The sequence below is a fragment of the Populus trichocarpa genome, chromosome 18 (genome assembly GCF_000002775.5).
Source record: "Populus trichocarpa isolate Nisqually-1 chromosome 18, P.trichocarpa_v4.1, whole genome shotgun sequence".
NCBI lineage: Eukaryota > Viridiplantae > Streptophyta > Magnoliopsida > Malpighiales > Salicaceae > Populus > Populus trichocarpa.
Genome location: NC_037302.2, coordinates 9,541,477 through 9,563,725, shown reverse-complemented (window position 1 = coordinate 9,563,725; position 22,249 = coordinate 9,541,477). Strand labels below are relative to the sequence as shown.

Here is a 22,249-nt window from a genome sequence, read left to right as displayed (position 1 = left end):
AAAAAAAGAAAAGGCAAAAAACCCAGGGAGAGAGGAACGAGAACCAGAGAAAAAAACACAGGAGACGAACACAAAAAAAACCCAGGAGACACAGACGAAGAGAGAAAAACAGAGAGAGACGGAGAGAAAAAAAGCACCGGGAAGAAAAGAGACACAAAGAAACCAGAGGAACTCTTAGTTTTTTTTTTTTTTTTTCCAGAAATCCCATAACAGAAACTAGCCTTCCCTCACCAGAGGGGACCGAAACAGCAAGGAAGAAAACAAACGCCAGAGGTGGAAGCAGTAGAAAAACAGAGCAAAAAAAAAATACACAGACGAGAGAAGAAGAAACAGAGGGCAGGAAAGCAGAGGTAGAAGGAGGAATTCCAGTTCCTAGCAACGGACGCCTTCACTGATCTTCGCCCAAGACGCTAACACTCCAGCGAAGCAACCTGCGGCAAGGAAAGCTTTCTCTTCCTCTTCATTCTTTTTGAAACTTCAGTGCATTTAGCACTGTGCGAAGGTAATTAATTACCTTCGCACAGTGCCATGCACGCGTGAATCAAGTTCACGCGTGCTTTGCCCAGCCGGGTCACTGGCTTGGGCTAGTGACCGGGCCGGGTTGGCTGGGTCTAGCCCAGCCCATATGAGCTGAGCTGGGCCCAGCCAATAAATAAATAAATAAAAGAATAAATAAAAATAAAAAATAAAAAATAGAAATAGAAATTGCATGCATTAGAAATAAGAAAATACATGTTTTTTTTATTGATTTTATTCACTGATACCGGAATAAAAAAAAATGATCTTAATGATTTTTTTTAGCTACGAATAGAGTTGGAATTATTCGTAGTGGAATTTTTACCAACGCCAGAGTTGGAATTATTCATAGTGGAATTTTTACCAACGCCAAAGTTGGAATTATTCGTAGTTGAGTAATTACCAACGCCAGAGTTGGAATTACCCGGAATGGAATATTTACCAAGACCAGCGTTGAAAGTAACTGTAATTAAATATTCACGACGCTAGAGTCATGAATATTACCAGTGAATTGTCATAACACAAATAAACAAGATGTGTTAGGGGTGCTTATATCTTCTCTAGAATAAATAAAAATAAAAAATAAAAAATAGAAATAGAAATTGCATGCATTAGAAATAAGAAAATACATGTTTTTTTTATTGATTTTATTCACTGATACCGGAATAAAAAAAAATGATCTTAATGATTTTTTTTAGCTACGAATAGAGTTGGAATTATTCGTAGTGGAATTTTTACCAACGCCAGAGTTGGAATTATTCATAGTGGAATTTTTACCAACGCCAAAGTTGGAATTATTCGTAGTTGAGTAATTACCAACGCCAGAGTTGGAATTACCCGGAATGGAATATTTACCAAGACCAGCGTTGAAAGTAACTGTAATTAAATATTCACGACGCTAGAGTCATGAATATTACCAGTGAATTGTAATAACACAAATAAACAAGATGTGTTAGGGGTGCTTATATCTTCTCTAGCCACAACTAGTCTCGTACTATAGAATCTATGTTGACCAGTTAGGGTTTCTAGTGATTATAATACTAGGTGGCGACTCCTTAAATAAGACATTTTCCCTAAAAGAATAAGATGCTAGAAATTTATTCTTTCCTTGTAAAATTTTTAAGACTGCCGCGATGTCTGAGTGTGACATTATCATCATGATTATTTTTTCTTAATTTGTTCTATATGCTCTAGCAGTTTAGCACATTATTTTTTTTTTATCATTTAATTAAAATAAAACAAATTTATTTAATCTAGTCTGATCTATTTAAATCATGTATTTTTCTCTATGCTTTAGAATACATTTTACAACACTTTTATATGAAAGAAAAAGAATCCAACCCCACATCATAGCTGAGGTGCACGACTAGTACATACTATTTATCAAAAACGCATGCAATTAGTTGTTGTCAAACTATTTAGTGCTATGAATTCGACAGTCAAGTACCCTGCAACTCTGTAAAGACACACCAGAGACATGTATGTTCTGCTTTATAAATAACCAAAGTCATTACAAGAGAGAAGAGAAAGAGCTTAATATCTATTTGTTACAAATTACATGAGATTTAAATACAAGATAAAATGCCCTCCCGGTTGCAAGCTCTCCAGTTTGAACTGGATGGCTCTTATTATCCTTATCACAATTAATATATATGGCAGCACATGTTATCGCCAAACAATTACACAGAATACAAATTTGTCTTTCGATTTTCTAAAAAAATATATTAAAAAAACAATAAATCTTTTGATCCTATTTTGTACCCATAAGAGAAGTCCGTACATCCGACCTCCTTTTCATTCCAGCCATCAATTTAAAGAGATTTGCTTGCACAAAAGACAATATTGAATTTGCAGTTGAAACCATCAATCTATAGGAACAAACTAATTGGGTAAAAAAAAGACAGGCTTGGAATGTGATGATGGTTGTGAAAAATCCATTACGTTCTTGCACCGTGATTGCCAGGATGAATGTATATGCTAAACCCATGCAGAGAAGGGAGTAAAAATTAAGAAATGTCGCCATCTCCATGCAAGATGTTACATAACTGGCACGACCTAATGATATCCGACCAAGGATTATAGCGGCGATGAGGGAGAAATTCATAGCTAGCATGTCAAAAAAAATATAAGCTCTCATCAGATTTTTTGAACTACCACTGTTAAAATCAGAACCTGATCCAGGCACAGTGATAGCACCAGCGAAGGTTACTCCAGCTACCAGTACTGCCACCACGAGAAGATTCCCTACCCCTCTGTTCAGTTCCTCCGTCGTTAACGTCGTTCTTAGTAAATCAAAGAGAAGCTTGATGTCAAACTCAGTCTTATCATCTGCCTCCACCAAAACTGTTAATACCTCACGCTGAACAACAAAGTGTTAATTAGAAAATATATTGTAAACAAATTATATAAAGCATCATGACAATGTTAGCTTAATATCCCATAATAACGAAGAAGTAATTCATCGCTATTTAGTAGATCAGTGAGATATCTATATTTTTGAGCAAGTAAAGAACTTTATTTCCATTTTGGATGAATCAAATTTAAGGTAATTAAAAGAAATCTATCATTCCCTTTTCCGTAAAGTTGCAACTTGGATAAAATTTGGATGTGAAAGTTTTTGCTATACTAGAATATATTTGCTTCCATCACTTGATTAGCTTCTTATGTGGACCCCAACGGCTAGAATACAAAGTAATTTGACTTAAATACCATCTAAAGTGAAATGTGAATGTTTCAAATGGCAAACCAAAACCATCTCACACCAATGAAGTGTTGGTCTAGCGGTTAAGGAACTGCTATATCCCTGCAAGAATGAGAACACAAGTTCGATCCCCAGAAAGCGCACATCTTGGGAGGGGCAGTCACGAACCCCGAACGGGACTCACTACCAAAAAATCGATAAATACAAACAGAAATACCGAGTGAACTGTTCACTTCCCAATTGCACTATTAATTATTGTTCTTTACAGATAAAATCACCGACGGATTGAAAAGTTGTAGGTGTTATTTTGACGGTTTTCTGAAAAATTTTGATTAAATTAAATATTACAGACGGAATCAACGACGAATTGAAAAGTCATCGGTGATATTTGGCAGGCTCTAAAATTTTTTAATTAAATAAAAAATTTAAATTAAATATTACAGATAGAATCACCGACGGAATGATTAAAAATATTAATATTTAATTATCTGTCGGTAAAACGCACAATAAAAAGCCTAGAATTTATAATTTCACAACAGACGGTTCTCCTTTCTTCTTCTTCTTCTTCTTCTTCTTCTTCTTCCCCATATGTAAAAAACATGAATATCCATTTCTTTCTCTTCTCTCCTCTCCTCAACTCCTTCTCTTCTCCTCCATGCTCAGGTATGTATATTCTTCTCCTTTCTTCTTTTTTCTTCATAGTTTTATTTAATTAATATACTTTACGAATTTTTTTTTTCTTTTCTTAGCTTCACTTGCAACCACATTAAGGTAAGTTTTTTTTTTTCGTGTTTTTTTCACTATATTTGTTTTTTATTTTATTTTTAATTGTTTTTGTTCTTAATAATTGTATGAATATTGTTGTAGGATTTTTTTTCATATGATTTTATTCTTCTTTTTTCCAAGCGTTTTGAGTATTATAGAGTGTTGATTTATATTAATTTAATTATTTTATAGTTTTGTAAAATGGATTTTTTAAAAATATTTTTAAATAATTACCGATGGAATTACATACGGTATTTTCCAAGGAAAATACCGACCGAATGAAGCGGATAATTGTTTTTGCCCACCTTTTCCGTCAATAAATTCATCAGTAAAAATATTTTTTTATTACCAATGAACTTACCGACGGATAAAAAATTACCAACGAAAGATTCACTGACGAAGCATTTCTGTTAGTGATTTCGTTGGTAAATTAATTACCAATTGAATGATAGTACAAATACCGACGGAAAATTCTGTCGGTAAATCTAAAGATTGTGGTAGTGATACAAATTGGTGTGATAAAATTTGAAATCAAATTGTTCAATAGGAAAAAAAAAGATTTCGTTCTTTGATAGTGAAGAATGTTTTAACAACTCAAGGACTTAATATTTCTCTTAAAAAACTAAACCTGCATAAATCCTGGACAATAATCAGAACTCAATTAAGAAGAAATCATCGAGTCAAATTCGATTGGCTTCGACTCCATATGTTAAGTACAATATCTTAGGTGAGTTGACCCTTAGAGGCATATGGAAAAAACACGAGAGTATTTATGCTTCTAGACCCATGACTAATCATTTTCTTTTTAAGAAAGATTTGTACTCTTGAGGATGGATGAAGGAATGGATATACACAACTATCTTTCAAGAGTTATACTAGATAAAAATGAGGATAAAGAGCGAAACCTCATGTTTAAATGATGTAATTATAATCTTATTGGAGAATGAAAGGTTTTGAAGTAGAAAACAATGTCAAAAGGTAACGCGGCATTGGTGATGGGAGGTCATCTTGGAAATAAAATTATGATTGTCATGGGAGGAACATGGCATAAGGAGGTAGATTTGGTATAAATTGTAAAGAGGATCAATGAGAGAAAGGATTATTACGCAGACTGAATGCAGACTGGAGAGCTTAATTACATATCGTTGATGTGTACATATATATATATACAATAGTACCTAGTCATCACAGAATCCCTTTCCTATATGTATGTTTCTCCTATAATTTAGTTAACAGTTATAATATCAACTACTACTAACTACAATCTTATAATACAAAGGTAAGCCGTTTATACATAGGATATGTCAGATTCCTTTCCTAACACTCCCCCTCAAGTTGGAGAGTGGATGTCCCGTAGTCCCAACTTGCGAATCATAGGAATGAAAGCTTCTTTTCCCAAAGCTTTAGTCAAGACATCTGTCGATTGATATGCAGACTTCACGAATCTTGTAACAATGGATCCATCTTGGATTTGATCTCTGATGTAATGGCAGTCCATTTCAATGTGTATGTGTCTGGTCCTCTCATGAAAGACTGGGTTTGCTACAATGTGTAATGCAGCTCTATTATCACAGTGCAACAAGGCAGGCTCTTGAAGTGATACTCCCAAATTCTAAAGAAGATGTTTCAGCCAAGTCAGTTCGCAACAACCACTTGTCATGGCACGATATTCTGCTTCAGCTGAAGAGAGTGATACTGTTTTTTGATATTTTGATCTCCATGAGATTAAGGAGGAGCCAAGGAAGAAACAATAACCTGTGGTCGACCTTCTAGTAATTGGATAGCCCGCCCAATTTGAATCACAATAGGTTTTTAACCTGAAATCATTGTTTGAGGAGAAGAACAATCCTTGTCCCGATGCATTTTTAAGATAGCGTACGACATGAAGTGCTACCTCCATGTGAAACTTACGAGGCTCATGCATAAACCTGCTCAATAAATGTACAAAATATGTAATATCCGGCCTAGAGACAGTAAGTTATATTAATCTGCCAATCAACTTCCTATATCGACTCGGATCCTTTAACAGATCACTTCTGTCAGACAACTTCAATCCTCGTTCCATAGGAGTATCAATGGGTGCTGCACCCAACAATCCTGCATATTTAATTATCTCTAAGGCATATTTGCGTTGGGAGATAAACAGACCATTCTTAGAAGAAGACACCTCAATGCCAAGGAAATATTTCTAGTTGCCAAGATCCTTAAGATGAAATTGACTATGCAGGAATCTTTTAAGTTTATCAATGCTCACATAATCATTTCCAGTAATTAATATATCGTCAACATATATCAGGAGGGCAGTAAAGGACTTGCCTTGTGTTCTGGTGAATAACAAGTAGTCAGCTCGAGATTGGACATATACTGCAGCTTGAATAACCTCTGAGAACTTTGAGAACCACTGTCGTGATGCTTGTTTCAAACCATAAAGTGACTTGTGAAGCCGACACACCAAGTTTTCCTCCCCCTGTCTCCGAAGGCCTGGCGGTGAAGACATGTAAATTTCTTTGTGGAGGTCACCGTGAAGAAAAACATTATTAACATCTAAGTGGTGGAGTGACCATTGGCGAGCTGCAACAAGAGCAAAGAGACAACGAACAATGATTATTTTGGCAGTGGGAGAGAACGTGTCCTGATAATCAACACCCTCCAATTGTGTGAATCCCTTAGCAACTAATCGTGCCTTGTAGCGTTCAATTGAGCCATCAGATCGGTGTTTAACTTTATAGACCCATCGACAACTTATGGGTTTCTTCCCGGCTGGAAGAGAGGTGAGAGTCTAGGTACCATTGTCCTAGAGAGCCTGTAATTCAGATTGCATTGCTGCTTGCCATTCAGGGTAGGCAACAACATCAGAATAATTTGTGGGCTCTACAATTTGACCAATCTGAGCAACAAAGAAATGATGTGCAGGCTTGAAACGATGATATGAAACATAATTGGTTAAGGGATAATATGTACCTTTGATTGGATCTGGAAGCAAGGAAGTAGATGGGTCGGTGTAAGCATGCGTGATGTGGGAGCACATATAATCCTGTAATTTTTTTCGTGGATTATGTGGGCGGCTGGAGCGAAGAAGTGGTTCTGGGTTGGGTGGTGGCAAGGGATGAGAGTCTGGTGTGGGTAAGTCTGATGCTACGAAAGATGGTGTGTGGAGATTGGAGGATGATGGGTGTGTGGGTAGGTCCGGGGGCATAGAAAAGGAAGGGGTGACATTGTCGGGTGCGATGGGTTGGGAAGAAGAGGGTTGTTCTGTGAGATTGTGATTAAATGATGATGTATCAAGGATTGTAAAGGGGATTGGACTGTGTGAGTATGCTGGAAAGGGGTCACAATGAGAGATGGTTTTGTTAGATGCATATGGAAAAATAGTTTCATGAAAGAAAACATCTCTACTTGTGATGACTTTTTTGGTTGAAAGGTTATACAATTTATATACCTTTTGGCCAGCAAGATATCCTATGAATATATAAGGCATGACACGATAATCAAATTTGTGTGAGGTATGAACATTGGTGGCATATGCCAGACATCCAAAAACACGAAGATGATGGTAGTGAGGTGATTTTGAGTATAGACGCTCAAATGGGGTTTGGAAGGAAAGGATAGGTGTGGGTAACCGATTGATGATATGTACTGCAGTGAGGGCACACTCCCCCCAAAAATGAGTAGGGAGGTGAGCATGAAATTTTAAAGCGCGAGCCACTTGTAAAATATGATGATATTTGCGTTCTACAACCCCATTTTGTTAAGGTGTGTAAACGCATGAATGCTGAAAAATAACACCATTGTCTTTAAAAAAAGATCGGAGGGAAAGGAATTCACCACCATTGTCACTACGAAAATTTTTAATGCGAGATGTGAATTGAGTGACGACATAGCAAAAAAATTGTTTTAAAATCGATTGAGCCTCGTTTTTGTGTCTCATTAAAAAAATCCAAGTGAAGCGTGTATAATCATCAACAATGGTCAGAAAATAATAGGCACCAAAAAGTGAAGGATGCTTATAACGTCCCTAAATGTCACAATGAATAATATCAAAAGCTTTTACAGAGGAGATCGAACTAGGATTAAAAGGTAAACGACTTTGCTTAGCCAAAGGACAGACAATGCAAGCATTATTGGATTGGATTGAAATGTTTAGAAATTTTTTGGCAATAAAACGTAAACGAGAGGGAGATAGATGTCCTAATCGGCTATGCCAGAGATCGGTGGATTTTGTGGTTAGGTTGCAGGTTGGTTGATTGTTTGAAGGTGAATTGTTCGTGGATTTTTTATTGGCCAGTGCCACTAAGTGATATAATCCATCACGCTGTTTACCCAAACCAATCATCTTCCTCGTAGCCAGATCCTGCAAAATACACAAATATGAAAAAAAAAGTCACTGAACAGTTCAAGCCTTTTGTCAAACGGGAGACAGATAATAAATTAACTTTGAATGTAGGCACACATAACACGTCACATAAGTAATATTCAGAATTCAGAGGTAGTGACCCTTTTGCAACGGTATTAGCCTTCTCTCCGCTGGGTAATAATACTGGAGATAACAAACCATTTTTATTCTTTTGTAAGAATAATTTAGAAGATGAAGAGATGTGATCTGTTGCCCCGCTATCAATTATCCAATTATGAGAAACGACTTTAGACAAACCTAGCTTTGTTGTCTTGCCATGAGTCTGTGGGCTGTAAGGTGCATCTAGTTGTGTGGTGGCGATATGGGCTTGTGGCTCAGAATTGGTGTCGCACTTACTTAATAGGGATAAAAGTTGTTGGAGTTATGCCTTTAAAATCCCTGTCACCATCGGTTTCTCTGTATCCTTAGCCAAACTTGCAGAGATATGGTTAGCCATATGGGTACTGTTGAAATGATTTTGATTTTTATTTGTGTTCTGCCTTGCCTTTGGGTGGACTGGTGGGTATCTATGAAGTTGGTAGCAAGTGTCAATGAAATGTCCTATATCTCCACAGTGGAAGCACTGTGGTGTGCCTCGAGATGAACCTGGGCGTCGCTTGTCTTGATCATGGCGTCGATTTTCATGTGAGCTGTTATAAAAACGATCATATTTCTCCATCCTTTCTACTGTTGAAAATTGATTTGTTCTGTTGTGGCTTCTTACAACCATGGCCTCACTCCCACTGTAATCGGTGGTTGTACGTGTAGCGAGAAGTCTCTGTTTTTCTTCTTGGGATACAGAGGAGTATGCTTGGCGTATGGAGGGGAGAGGATTCATTAAAAGGATTTGCCCGCGAATAGCACTATAAAATTCATTTAAACCCATCAAGAATTGCATCAATTTCTGTTGATCCTGTTGGGCTCCATAAGATGCATCACTGTAAGATGCTAGTTCATCCCACAAACCTTTCAATTTGGTGTAATAAGCAGAGACCGAGAGCTGTTCTTGTTGATGGTAAGTAATTTCTCGTTGAATCTCAAAGATGCGTGGTGCATTACTTTCAGAAAACCGTTCATGAAGATCTTCCCAAACTTCATGAGTTGTAGTATAATTATAAATCACATTGTCTGTGATTTCTGGAATGAGAGTGTTGATGATCCATGAGTGGACCACGTCATTGCAACGTGACCAAGTTGCATAACTATCTGAATCTGTTTCTTCTGGAGGGGGTTTGATTGTGCCATTGACAAAACCTAACTTGTTTTTGGAGTTCAAAGCCATAGTCATGGCCCTTCTCCAAACTGAATAATTATCTCCATTCAAAGGTTTGGAAATCAGCATTAAACTTGGATTATCTGAATGATGAGTAAAAAAAAGGTTGAAGATCTCTGTTTTTGCTGCGTCTGTGAGAGGAACTGGAATCATTGTTGTGGCAGAAGGATTTTTCTCATTAGCCATGGTGGCGAAAAGGATGAAGGGAGGCCAAAAAAAAGTGCAGTGATTAATTTGAGTTAGGATTTTAACGCTGCTCTTATACCATGTAAAGAGGATCAATGAGAGAAAGGATTATTACGCAGACTGAATGCAAACTGGAGAGCTTAATTACATATCGTTGATGTGTACATATATATATATATATATATATATATATATATATATATATACACAACAATACCTAGTCATCACAGAATCCCTTTCCTATACATATGTTTCTCCTATAATTTAGCTAACAATTATAATATCAACTACTACTAACTACAATCCTATAATATAAAGGTAAGCGCTGTTTATACATAGGATATGTCAGATTCCTTTCCTAACATAAATAACTCTATTTGAGATTCTAGACCTAGAGTGGATTATAATGATAATAAATATATTTATTGTCAATGAAAAGGCCATGTTTGGTATCATTGTGAGAAGATGAAAGCCGACTTCGAAGAATTAAAGGTAAATCATACGAAGTCTAGAGATGTCACGATTACCATGAAAGATGGGAGCAAAGATGATGATGTTCCCATGGATCATAAATATTGTAATGAGGTTTTGAAAAATTCATGGATTGTAGATTTTGCATGCTGCCTTCATATTTATTTAAAGAAATAATCTTTTGATACTTACAAAGAATATGATGGAGATTCTATGGTGCTAGTACATGATAATAAAATCTAAGTTGCTAGAATTGATAATGTTAAAATTAATATATATGATGGAGCAATGAAAACCCTTTGTGATGTTAGGCACATGCCAAGACTTAAAAGAAAGAAAGTATGTGAAACCGAAAATCTTACCATTTTGCGAACTTCTGCTTCCATCGATTTGTTCCATACACCTCTCGCAGCATCATCCTCATGCTTGGTGTCGATTCGCTTGTTCTGATCAAGGACAAGCAAAGACAGTATTAATTTGTAAGTATACATTCGAAACTGAATTTGAATGTATTTTCTTGCAATCAGTTTTTGTAATGTTAATGGTTGTCCTTTTCATTTTCATTTTTTGCAAGTTAAACTGATCCCTCGTGATGTTCAAGAGCAATTGCAAGCCCATTGGCACCATAAGGTCAGTTTTTGGGCAAAAGACTCAGCATAGAAGCATACCATTCCATCTGACTTTGGAGCTTTAAAGCGTCCGCCTTGCAATAATTTCGCAACAACACCAGATGGTTTCAACTTTTCATTATTAACAATCCTTTTATCCACCCGCTTGTCACTCACTAGTGCCTGCATTATCTCAGTACGGCCACACATTGCAGCCAAGTGCAGAGGTGTATTTCCATTGTAATCCTTCTCATTTATAAGTGCTTCCAGATCTCGATTTCCCAATAATTCTTCCACTAATTTCATTTGTCCACTCTCCGCTGCAACATGAAGAATATTCTGTCCTTTTTCGTTGAGAAAATCCATTGGATCGAACCAATAAATAAGTAGTTCGCGTACTACTTCAAGATGGCCCTTCTGGGATGCAACATGGATGGGTAAGTTGCCTTCTTCGTTTCTTTGTGATGCGGCAACAGGACATCGATTAACCAGGAGTCTTGCTCCAAAAAGGAAGCCCATGGATGCTGCAAGATGAAGGAGATTTCCCCCTTTTTTGTCCTCGGGAAGCATTATATCCGGCTTGCCGTCCGCTAGTTTTGCTAGTGCAGCATAATTTAAAAATTAGATAATCAATACAAAAAACACAAAATGCATGGAAATAACTTGAATTTTATGCTTTACATAAAATGAAATTATGAAGAATCAGTTTTAAAAATTAGTAACATGTTATTTTTCACGTCTAAATGATGAAAACACGTGATTACCTAAATTTCCTTCCGGCATAGCTTCTATAAAAGAAGCAATCATCTCCTCGTCGCAACTCTCTACTGCCAAGTACAAGGGAGACTTGTGTTCCTTGTTCTTGTGGTAGGAAACTTCTAGGTCTTCATAAACGAGGAAACAGGCCACCACTCGGCAACCCTTGATGACTGCATCATGCAAAGGGGTGTTTCCTTTATTATTCTTCATCCTCAGCAAGCTAGCAAGTTCAAGTGTTCTATGATGAATTTTCACATGCTTGACGAGATTTTGAATTGTGTCAAACCGTCCAAACCTGGCAGCCAGATGAAGCGCATTATCACCCAGGAAATTTTTCCTGGTGATTAGGAGGGGGAAGTGATGACACAGTAGCTGTGTCACACCTTCGCTTCCATGGCTTGCTGCCACATGAAGCAGTGAATTTCCAGAGGCAGCAACATGTTTGAAAATGACATTGAGCACTTCCTCTGATGAAACATGTTCCAGTTTATCGGACAAGAGACCAAACAAGGCATTGAAGTTGTCTTCCTTTGCATAGGTATAAAACTCCTTCTGCAGTATTTTATTTGGCTCAGAAAAACCATAGTCTGCAAGCTTCGGAACTGGGAATTTAACTGCCTTCCATCGTTCAAGCTTCTCATGTACTGGTCTCGTCATATCTATTTTTAATTGCATAGAGAGTTGCAACGTGCTGGAAGATTGTATAATGTCGGTTGAGTGCTCCATCTCTTCTTGAGTGACTTAACTTTGCTGCGGTTGTATCAGTGATAATTACATGTCTTGTTATTTGGCCAAGCAAACTAAAGAATTCATAGAGAACATGAATGCAAGAGATATGCTAATTAAAGTATCAGTGAGAGAAAACGTACATTAGCTACATAATTTTTCTCAATACAATTATTTAGGAGCATATATACACTACCAGAAAATCGATAAATATAAACGGAAATACCGAGGAAATATTTTCGTCGGTAAATTTCCGAGGGATTTTAAAAAATTAAAACAAAGCAAAATAAAATAAAATGATGACGTGTCATTTTTACCAACGACATTACCGACGAAATTAAATTCGTTGGTAAACTGTGAACACTGTTCATCATGTCAATTATAAAGGGAATCACCGACAAAATATTCCGTCCGTATTTTCCAGAGAGCTCTAGAACTGTTCACTTTCCAATTGCACTGTTAATTATTGTTTTTTACGGAAAAAATCACCGACGGATTGAAAAGTCGTCAGTGTTATTTGGCGGTTTTCTGAAAAAATTCAATTAATTTAAAATTTTCATTTAAATATTACAAACGGATTGAAAAATCGTCGGTAATTGTTGGTGGTTTCTGAAAACTTTTTTTTATTTTTAATTGTTTTTTGTCTTAATAATTGTATAAATGTTGTTATGAGATTTGTTTTTTCATATGAGATCAATTTTTAGTTGATTTATTTATATGATTTTTAAATTTTTAGCAATTGCAACTTCATTTTTTTCGTATGAATTTTTTTAGTTGAATTTATTTTTTTGTTTTATTTATTTGTTGCAAATTTGTTTGAGTTGATTTTCTTATTCTTTTTTCCAAGCATTTTGAGTATATATTATAGAGTATTGATTTATGTTAATTTAATTATTTTATAATTTTATAAAATAATTTTTTTAAAATGTTTTTAAATAATTACCGACGGAAATTCCGTCGGTAAATCCGTTGGTAATAAAAAAATATTATTACCGACGCGTCTGTTCCGTCAGTAAATCCGTCGGAGCATTTCCGTCGGTGATTTCGTTGGTAAATTAATTACCGATGGAATATGTGTCTTACGCCGATGAAAAAATTTCGCCGGTAAAACTGTTAAATCTTGTAGTGATATAAATGTTCAAATTCAAGTCAAAATCAAGCTGTTAATGCGTTGTCGATCGAGTGTGTTTGGGAGTATGGTTGCAGTTGTTTTTCAAAATGTTTTTTATTTGGAAATGCATCAAAATAATATTTTAAAAAAAAAATCAATTTTGACATCAGCACATCAAAATGATCTAAAAATACTAAAAAATTTAATTTAAAGCAAAAAAAATAAAAAAATTCAATTTTTTCAAAAGTATTTTTAAAACACAAAAAAAAACATGATCAAATTCAAGTTAAGGCCATTATTTTATATCCAGGTCCAAGAATAACTATGGGTTTGTGTATTGTATTTATAAATAAAATAATGTTGTATGACTTTTAATATATTTTCTAACAGTATTATATAAATTAATAAATTATATGCATAAACATATCAAATTAATATAAATTTTATTAGCGCAAACAACTGATGCCAATTTATTAAGAATTTGAATAGAATCTTCAAAAATAATTCTCATAATATAAAGGAGAAAATAATACATATATTTAACCTAGTTTAGCAAATTACCTATTCCACAGGCACGCAAGTATCGTGCGTGTACAGTGATGAGTTAATTAAAATCCAAAGTGCACAGTGTTAAGTGAATTGAAATTGTAAGACCGGGGAAGAGAAGAGACTTACCTGGTAGTTCTGGAGATGAAGACGTGATGGAGGACTGGTCGACTAGTTACTTTCTTCCTCTGCTTTCACCTCTGTTCTTGCTTTTCTCTGATCGGTTTCTTCCTGTCCGTCCCCTGTTCTGCGTGTGTTTCGTTCTCCTGTGGCCTTCTGTTTTTGCTCGTCTTCTCTGTATTATCTCTGTTCTTGCGTCTGTGTTTTTGTTTGTGGTCTTGGGTCCAGTGTTCTCTGTGTATTATCTGTGTCCGGTCGTCTCTGTTTTTCCTGGGGTTTTTTCGTTCGGTCGTTCGTCCTCTCTGCGTTTGCTTGTTTTTCCCCTGCTTTTTATTTCCCCAGTTCGTCCTCAGTTCGTTCCTCCTGGTGTGCTCTTTGTGTTTCGTTCCCCTGTTGTGTTCTGTTCGTGGGTTTTCTCTGTTCTTTTCGTTCTCTCCGTTCGTCCTCTGGTTCTCTCGGTTTGCTCTCAGTCCCCTGGTCTTCCTCCTCTTCGTCCTTAGTTCGTCCTGATAGGCTTATAGACCCAATTGAACATATATAAAATGTGTGTTACACATGCAAAGATTCTTTCGACCATGTTTTGAGGATAGACCTAGATGTGGTCCCATAATTTTGATCTCAAATCTATTATTGGCTTTTAGAATCTTTGTACACAGCTCATAGCCTAGTTTAGAATAAAGCCAGGAAAAACTCTATCCTATTAAGGGTACCAAACCACCTAATACAAATGGTTGTTTTAATAATCCTTTTATCATATCAAGCTTTAAATTTGACAAGGGTTCCTCTTATCATTAGTCCGAATTCCTAATAATTTTTATTCAAATTTAACCGCAATATCTTTTGTTCATTTGACAAGGGTTCATCTTATCATATCAAACTTTTTTACTTTATTATCGATAAACCTTTTCACTCTTTTTGCTTATCTCTTTTTCTTATATGAGTTTCCTCGTATAACTTCATTAAAGCATGTTTGCATCAAAACTGTTTTTTCTATACAATAAATAGTTTGTAAAAAGAATCTCATAAATAAAAACTAAATTAGTAATTAAATAAAAAATAATTAAATATATAGCAATGCTCTTATTAGGCTATTTGCATTCTCAAGTGTGCATGCTCATCAAACTATGAGTTTTTAAAACCATATGATGCCAAAAATTCTTGAAACTTAGCCCAATTACCCTTTATGACTTGTCTCAGTCTAAAAGTTTTCCATAATGCTATGTCATAAAAGTTGGCTATGTTCATTGCATATCTAGAGGCATCATGCCACAAATCACGCAACATAAAATAGTAATTTGATAAACAAAATTAAGATAAGGAAATGAAATATTATAGTTTTACAATAATATAATTGTTTTTTTGCATTATACTAACCTAATTACAATAATATAATTATTAAATATAAATAAAACTAAAAATTTCTGAAAATAAGACTGCCCCGAATAACAGCATAAAAATCAATTCATCAAATTAATTTAATGTAAAACTTAAAATAATCCATTACAAATAAATAACTTCAATGGTGAGAAAAAACATGACTTACATTGTGTTGTTGGCCTTTTATTTTGCAATAAGTTTTCTTGATACAATGTCTCTAGAATAAGGGATTCTAGCTTTGCTGAATTCATTGGATGAGCTTTAGTTGGAGGCGGTCATGTTTTTGCAAATGGTGTTGGGATTTGGGCTGAAGTCGAGGTTTGATGAGGAGTTCTTGAGGAAGCTTGTGGCAGAGAGTGCGTCAAGGAGGGATATGGCGAAGCTTGCAGCTGCTATTGGTTTGGGAGAGAAAATGGGAGGTATGTAGGATGTTAATTTGATCAGTGGGTTACTTGTTCTTCAGTGGTAATTGCTGTTCTGTGTGGTCAGTTCATAAGAATGTCAGTGACATTTGTTGCAAGGTTTTTCTGTTCAACTCGCTACTATTTTGTACTTTTGGGTGTTGCCTTTTGTTCTATACCTTTTTTGTTGGTGAGATTCATTGTTGTAAATGAGATCATTGCATAATTAGTTGGCATCAAAGGACGTAATAATCTCTATCTTTGTATGATTAATAGATATGATTCTGTGAATCTGAAAGGGCACAGCTTTAGTATCTCCAAATGCTATGTAAATTATGCCAAAAACACTTTATTCTGTTTCTAAAGAACTCGAGGCTAATACTCTAAGAGTTGTTTTAAAATGACTTGCACTATTGCATTTTTGTTCCACTAGAAATTGTTTCTGATGTTTTTGACATTTACAAATAATGTTTTTGACATTTATAGGTCCTTTTCTAAAATTAAAAATTATTTTCAATTTCATCATTCAATAAAAATTATAGGTTGTCTTTTTATTTTATTTTTTAATATGGTCCATATTATTTTTAATTCCTATTTTTAGTTTTTTATCCTCTAGTGAAATTAAATTGTTCTTTCAATTTCACCATTCAATTCAAAAATGTCAAATCTCCTCTATTTTTTTATTTCTACTTTTATCTGCATTCTTTTAGTTGCTTTTTTTTTTATTGTTTTAGAGCCTTTTGTAAAATTAATTTTCTTAATATAATTCTTGGTGTTAGTTAGGAATTGGATTCCATATTTTTTTTATAGGGTGATCATGGTTTTATGAACCAAGTCATATATTTTAAAAATTAACCCGGGTTAACATTGGTCTTTTATTTATTAGGCTTTATTTTTCTCAACACAATTTTTTTTTTCATTTTCATCATTCAATTTCTTTTTTAAAATTGGTCTTCATGATTTTTTTTTTCAATTTAGTTATCCCGATTTCATTACCAGGACCACAGGTTTGACAAGTTTTTTTTGGGTCATTGCTTTTTTAATTTAAAATTTTATTAGTTTCATCCTTGAACATTTGGTTCCTCTAGAATTGAGTTTCGTAATTTTTTTCAGTTTGTTTTTTATTGGTTTATCTCATTCTCATAATTCGGATCATAAGGTTTGGTAGGTTTGCTGGTGTTTTTGTCATTCTTTTAAATTGATTTCCTTTCGATTTTATTTTTCTACATTTGATTTTTTAGGAATAAGACTCTATATATTATTTTTTTTATTTGCTTTTTATATACTTATCTCAGTCTAATAAACTGACTTACAGCTTTTACATGCATATAAAAAAAGTTGCTCTTTTCTTGTTATATCGTAATTATATATGATATTTAATCTATTTTTATGTAACATAGTTAAGCTATTATTTAATAAAAATTATTTATGTAAAAAAAAGGAAAAAAAAAGGAAAAAAAAGTCAGCGTTGTCTTGTTTGCGAGGTGCATCGAGGCTTGGGAGGCCATCTGATTAGGCCTCTCAAACCTCATTTCTCCATTGCAAGCTAGTAAACACAATAAAATCATTCTAAAGACATGCATAAATTGTTTTAAAGCCTTAAAGTGCATCTTCATTCATCTCAGAAACTGAAAAAATAAAAAAAAAAATCAAATAAAAGAAACTTAATTATTTTTCCTGGCCTTGATCTCTTTTTCTTTGTCCTTCTAGGGTGCTGTAATCACCATCAACAAAATGGCCTTTTAAGGAAGAAGGGGACACTGGACACCATTATAGCAGGTTGCATTGTCAGGATCTAGATGACAGTTTCTCTCCTCGCCTATCTCTCCTCGGTCCTGTCTCCGATCTTTACATATAGCGACTGAATTTTAATATGAAATTCAATTAAAAAATAATGTAAAAACTGCTGTATAAAAATTTATGTTTTAAATTTAATTTTTTAGTGATTCCTGATTATAAAATACAATTTGATTTATTACTAAATACTTTGCCGTGTTTGTTTCATTGCAAACACAAAAGCCGATGAAAAACAAACGCATCCTAAATATCTAAATTATTTATACATGTTTTTTGCTATATATAAATTTTAATTATATTTTTTACCAAACATGTATTTAAATTCAACTAATCATAAATAATTTTATTTTTTAAAAAAATATATTTTTTTAAAATTAAAATCAATCTTTATAGCTATCTAAAATATAAACACACTGATGATGATGTTGACAAGCAAGTCGAATTGAGTGTAAAGTGGAAATCTTGACAAAATGTTGTTGTCTTAAAAAGTACATTGCAGTACAAAACGAGAGGTGAATGTTTGAGATTGTTATAATTTTTAATTTTATATGATTTTTAAAAGTATATTTTATTTAAAAAAAATATTTTTTAATAAATTTTATAAAACATATTTTTAAAAATAATTTACATCACAACACTAAAAACATATAAATATTTATCAGAGTAACAAGAAGTGATAATATTTGATGTAAAAACGGTTGAATGTATCTGTCATGTTTCGAGAAGTGCCCATGATTATATCATTATGATCCCAAAAAACAATATATTAAAATATTAGGCTACACTTGTTTCTATAGTTAGGTTACATTTTGTTATAGTCATGTATTTGAAATAGTATTTAGTTAATTAATATTTATTATATATATATATATTTTACTAAAAAATTCTTTTAAAATTTTAATTAAAATATAATATAATTTTTAACTTTTTTTTAAATGTATTTTTTAAAATCACATATCTATCACAAAGAAAGATTTTTTCATACATCCCAACTTTTGCAAGAATATTAAATTCTACGGGCTTCGAATCTCATGTCTATGCCGATTTACTCAGGTATTTTTTTACGCATGCAAAATAATATAATAATTAATTATTGTTTATAGAGGCTGATAAATAAATAAAATATATAGTTTATTGAGTTTCCAAAACAAAATAATAGCATCTTGTGGTCATCAACCAAAACTATTACTGTTGGGAAAAACACTGTTCATGTAGATTAATAAGTACTATTTATTGAAACAAAGTAATGATAGTTTTGCTATAAAAGAATGTGAACTAGTAATGCTTGTGCTAGCGTATCGATGGCACTGGCGCCATTTGGATGGTGTTTCTCAGCGACTGAACACTAGCTTTTGCTGTATCATTGAAAGCATCGTAATATCCTTTTTTTAAGAGCAACACGTGGTGTCATTGATTAGGCGAGGCGATGTTGAAGACTTTTTTTCTTCTCATACCACTATACTCTTTCTTCCATTTAAAAATCGTGTTGCCATGCGAAATTTTATAGTTTTCCTTTAATTTATTAAGACATTAAATTTATTATTTATATTTTTAATTTTTAATTTTTGTTTTTGGTTATTTTGTGAAATTTTGAATTATTTTTAATTTTATTATTTAATCTTATTTTTTGAGTCCTTTTGTTAAATTAAATTTTGAATTAAGAACGCACGCGATTAGTTGTTGTCAAACTATTTAGTGCTAAGAATACGAAAGTCAAGTACCCTGCAACATGGAAGAACTCTGAAGAGACACACCAGAGACATTATGTTCACAGGCGGAGGCATGGCAAAGGCTGGGGTGGGCTAGGTTAAAATTTTATCAATATTTTTTAATTAGTTTTATGTAAAATAAATTTGTAATTCTTAATTAAGTTTTCAAAAAATTCTGAAAATTTATGTGGAGCCTTCTAATATGATGCTTTATCTTGGGTTAAAATTTCAGATTTTTTGGAGAAATTTAGAAATTTGATGAAAAATTACAATTTGACCAGTTTTACGTTTTTGGACGTAATTTTCAATCCGACCATCTGATCGAGCTGAAATTTTACGAGGGATTTTAAAATATATTGAATAAAATCTGGTTAAAACTTTAGGATGAACGGAGCTTGGTAGTACTAACAAAAAAAAAACCGTAAAATAAAAGCAAAATTATTCATTAAGAGTAAAATGGTTATTTGCCATTAAAAAATAAAACAAATCAGCTCCTCCTTCCTTTTATATGGTACCGACTAGACAGAAGCAGAATAAGAAAAGAAAACGCGAGAGAGAAATAGAAAAAAGTAAAGGAAAAACATAAAAAAAATCCAAGAAAAAAGAAAAGAAAAGTGAGAGAATAACCTTGTAAACTTACAAAGTCCAACTTATAAAACAATAATCTAGGGAAGAATCAAGTGAAGGAAGGAGGAATTGAAAGAGGGAAAAAATTTAATTACTTTGTTTTCCAGTTGACATGAGATAATTATTTTATCCCGGTTAAGGGGTTGTTATAATATCGATTCAGATTCGATTATAGATGAATTATATTCCACAAAAAATCAAAGGATGTAACTTTAATAATGAGTTTATTTTTACTTTCCCTTTAATTTTATGTACTTTTAAATTTATATTTTAATATTTTGGATAGTGTATTTGAATTAAAACTTTACTGTTAACTTCAAAAATTCATGTACATGAGTTAATAATTTATCTTAAAAAATATTTATATATTTAATTAATAGCTCAAGACAAACAAAAATTCCTGGCTCCGCTATGTTATGCTTTATATATAACCAAAGTCGTTACAAGAGAGAAGAGAAATAGCTTAATATCTATTTGTTACAAATTACATGAGATTTAAATACAAGATAAAATGCCCTCTCGTTTGCAAGCTATCCAGTTTGAACTGGATGTTATCCTATTCTCTACCCATAAGACAAGTCCGTACATGGTACATCCTTCTTTTCATTCGAGCCTTGAATTTAAAGGGATTTGCACGCAGGAAAGACAATACTGAATTTGCAGTTGAAAGCATCAATCCATAGGAAAAACTAAATTGGATAAAAAAAAGAATGGCTTGGGATGTGATGATGGTTAAAAATCCAGTACGTTCTTGCACCGTGATTATCAGCATGAATGTAAATGCTAAACCCATGCAGATAAGGGAGTAAAAAATAAAATATGCCGCAGTCTCCATGCTTGATGTTACATAATTACCGATACGACCTAATGATATCTGACAAAGGATTATAGCGGCGATGAGGGAGGAATTCATAGCTAGCATGTCAAAATAAATATATAAACTCATCAGATTTTTTGAACTACCACTGTTAAGATCACGACATGATCCAGGCACAGTGATAGCACCAGCGAAGGTTACGCCAGCTACCAGTACTGCCACCACGAGAAGATTCCCTACCCCTCTGTTCAGTTCCTCCGTCGTTAACGTCGTTCTTGTTAAATTAGAGATAAGATTGTTGTCAAACTCAGTCTTATCATCTGCCTCCACCAAACCTTTAACTACCTTACGCTGAACAACACAGTGTTAATTAGAAAATATATTGTAAACAAATTATATAAAGCATCATGACAATGTTAGCTTAATATCCCATAATAACGAAGAAGTAATTCATCGCTATCTATTTAGTAGATCAGTGAGATATTCCATATTTTTGAGCAAGTAAAGAACTTTATTTCCACTTTGGATTAATCAAATTTAAGGTAATTAAAAGAAATCTACCATTCCCTTTTCCGTAAAGTTGCAACATGGACAAAATGTGGATGTGAAAGTTGTTGCTATACTAGAATATATTTACTTCAATCACCTGATTAGCTTCTTATGTGGACCAAAGCAACTAGAATATAATTTGACTTGGATGCCACCTAAAGTGAAATGTGAATGGTTCTTTAAATGGCTAACCAAAACCCTCTGGTATTGATGGATTTTTAAGAGATCATGAAAGAAATTTTTTATATGTTTTCTTTTATTCTACAGGTATAAAAGAAACAAATGTGACTATAAGAGATAATTAATGAGTATTGATTGTTCCTATGCAATTACTAGAAGCTGGATTGTGGAGTATAATGCCATTACTAGAAGCTTGATTCTTCTTTATCTCTCTATACGACCATTATCTTATTGGCTATAAGAGATAATTAACGAAGTTATCTTTATTGGCATATGGAAAAAACTAGAGGGTATTTATGCTTCTAGACCCATGACCAATCTTTTTCTTTTGAAGTTAGATTTGTACTCTTGAGGATGGATGAAGGAATGGGTATACACAACTATCTTTCAAGAGGTGGTCCTGTAATTTACAAAGAAAATGATGGATGTAGATTTTGCATGCTGCTTTCATAATTATTTAAAGAAATAATGTTTTGATACTTCCAAAGAAAATGATGGAGATTCTATGGTGCTAGTAAATGATAATAAAATCTAAGTTGCTAGAATTGATAATGTTAAAATTAAGATATATGATGGAGCAATGAAAACCCTTTGTGATGTTAGGCACATGCCAAGAC

The 22,249-nt window shown here is 33.6% G+C and overlaps 2 protein-coding genes across 8 annotated transcripts in view; both read right to left on the bottom strand.

Annotated features, from left to right (window-relative positions):
- The window catches only part of LOC7476269 (protein ACCELERATED CELL DEATH 6), a 91,967-nt gene that overhangs the window by 57,042 nt on the left and 12,676 nt on the right, over positions 1–22,249 (bottom strand). Inside the window, exon 1 of one of the 5 annotated variants that reach the window (XM_052449048.1) lies at positions 14,185–14,728. The exons of 3 other annotated variants lie outside the window; for them this stretch is intronic. The gene's annotated coding sequence lies outside the window, so the exon portion shown is untranslated. Of the gene's footprint in view, positions 1–14,184; positions 14,729–22,249 lie in introns of those variants that run through there. One more of the 5 variants, XM_052449046.1, reaches the window with a different exon arrangement.
- Positions 1,991–7,991, bottom strand: LOC112325074 (protein ACCELERATED CELL DEATH 6-like). Of its 3 annotated transcripts, none has more exons than XM_052449053.1 (3): positions 6,944–7,991; positions 6,299–6,553; positions 2,726–2,875 (listed from the first exon to the last, which is right to left on the bottom strand). In XM_052449053.1, exons 1-3 carry the CDS (start codon positions 7,458–7,460, stop codon positions 2,871–2,873), a joined length of 777 nt encoding a protein of 258 aa, XP_052305013.1. In that variant the 5' UTR covers positions 7,461–7,991; the 3' UTR covers positions 2,726–2,870. The 3 variants fall into 3 exon arrangements, with proteins under 3 accessions (XP_052305014.1, XP_052305013.1, XP_024446352.1); XM_024590584.2 differs by lacking the exon at positions 2,726–2,875 and adding an exon at positions 3,605–5,910; XM_052449054.1 differs by lacking the exon at positions 6,299–6,553 and having other exon boundaries at positions 1,991–2,875.

Bases quoted from the DNA above. Each gene is read 5' to 3' on its own strand.
- LOC112325074 (XM_024590584.2), bottom strand. From the start codon at position 7,460: ATGCCTTATATATTCATAGGATATCTTGCTGGCCAAAAGGTATATAAA. The intron at 6,554-6,943 runs GTACATATTATC...CTCTTGTTGCAG, and splicing joins GCTTCCAGATCCAATCAAAG to CTCGCCAATGGTCACTCCAC. The intron at 5,911-6,298 runs GCAAGTCCTTTA...TTTATTGAGCAG, and splicing joins GTTATTCACCAGAACACAAG to GTTTATGCATGAGCCTCGTA.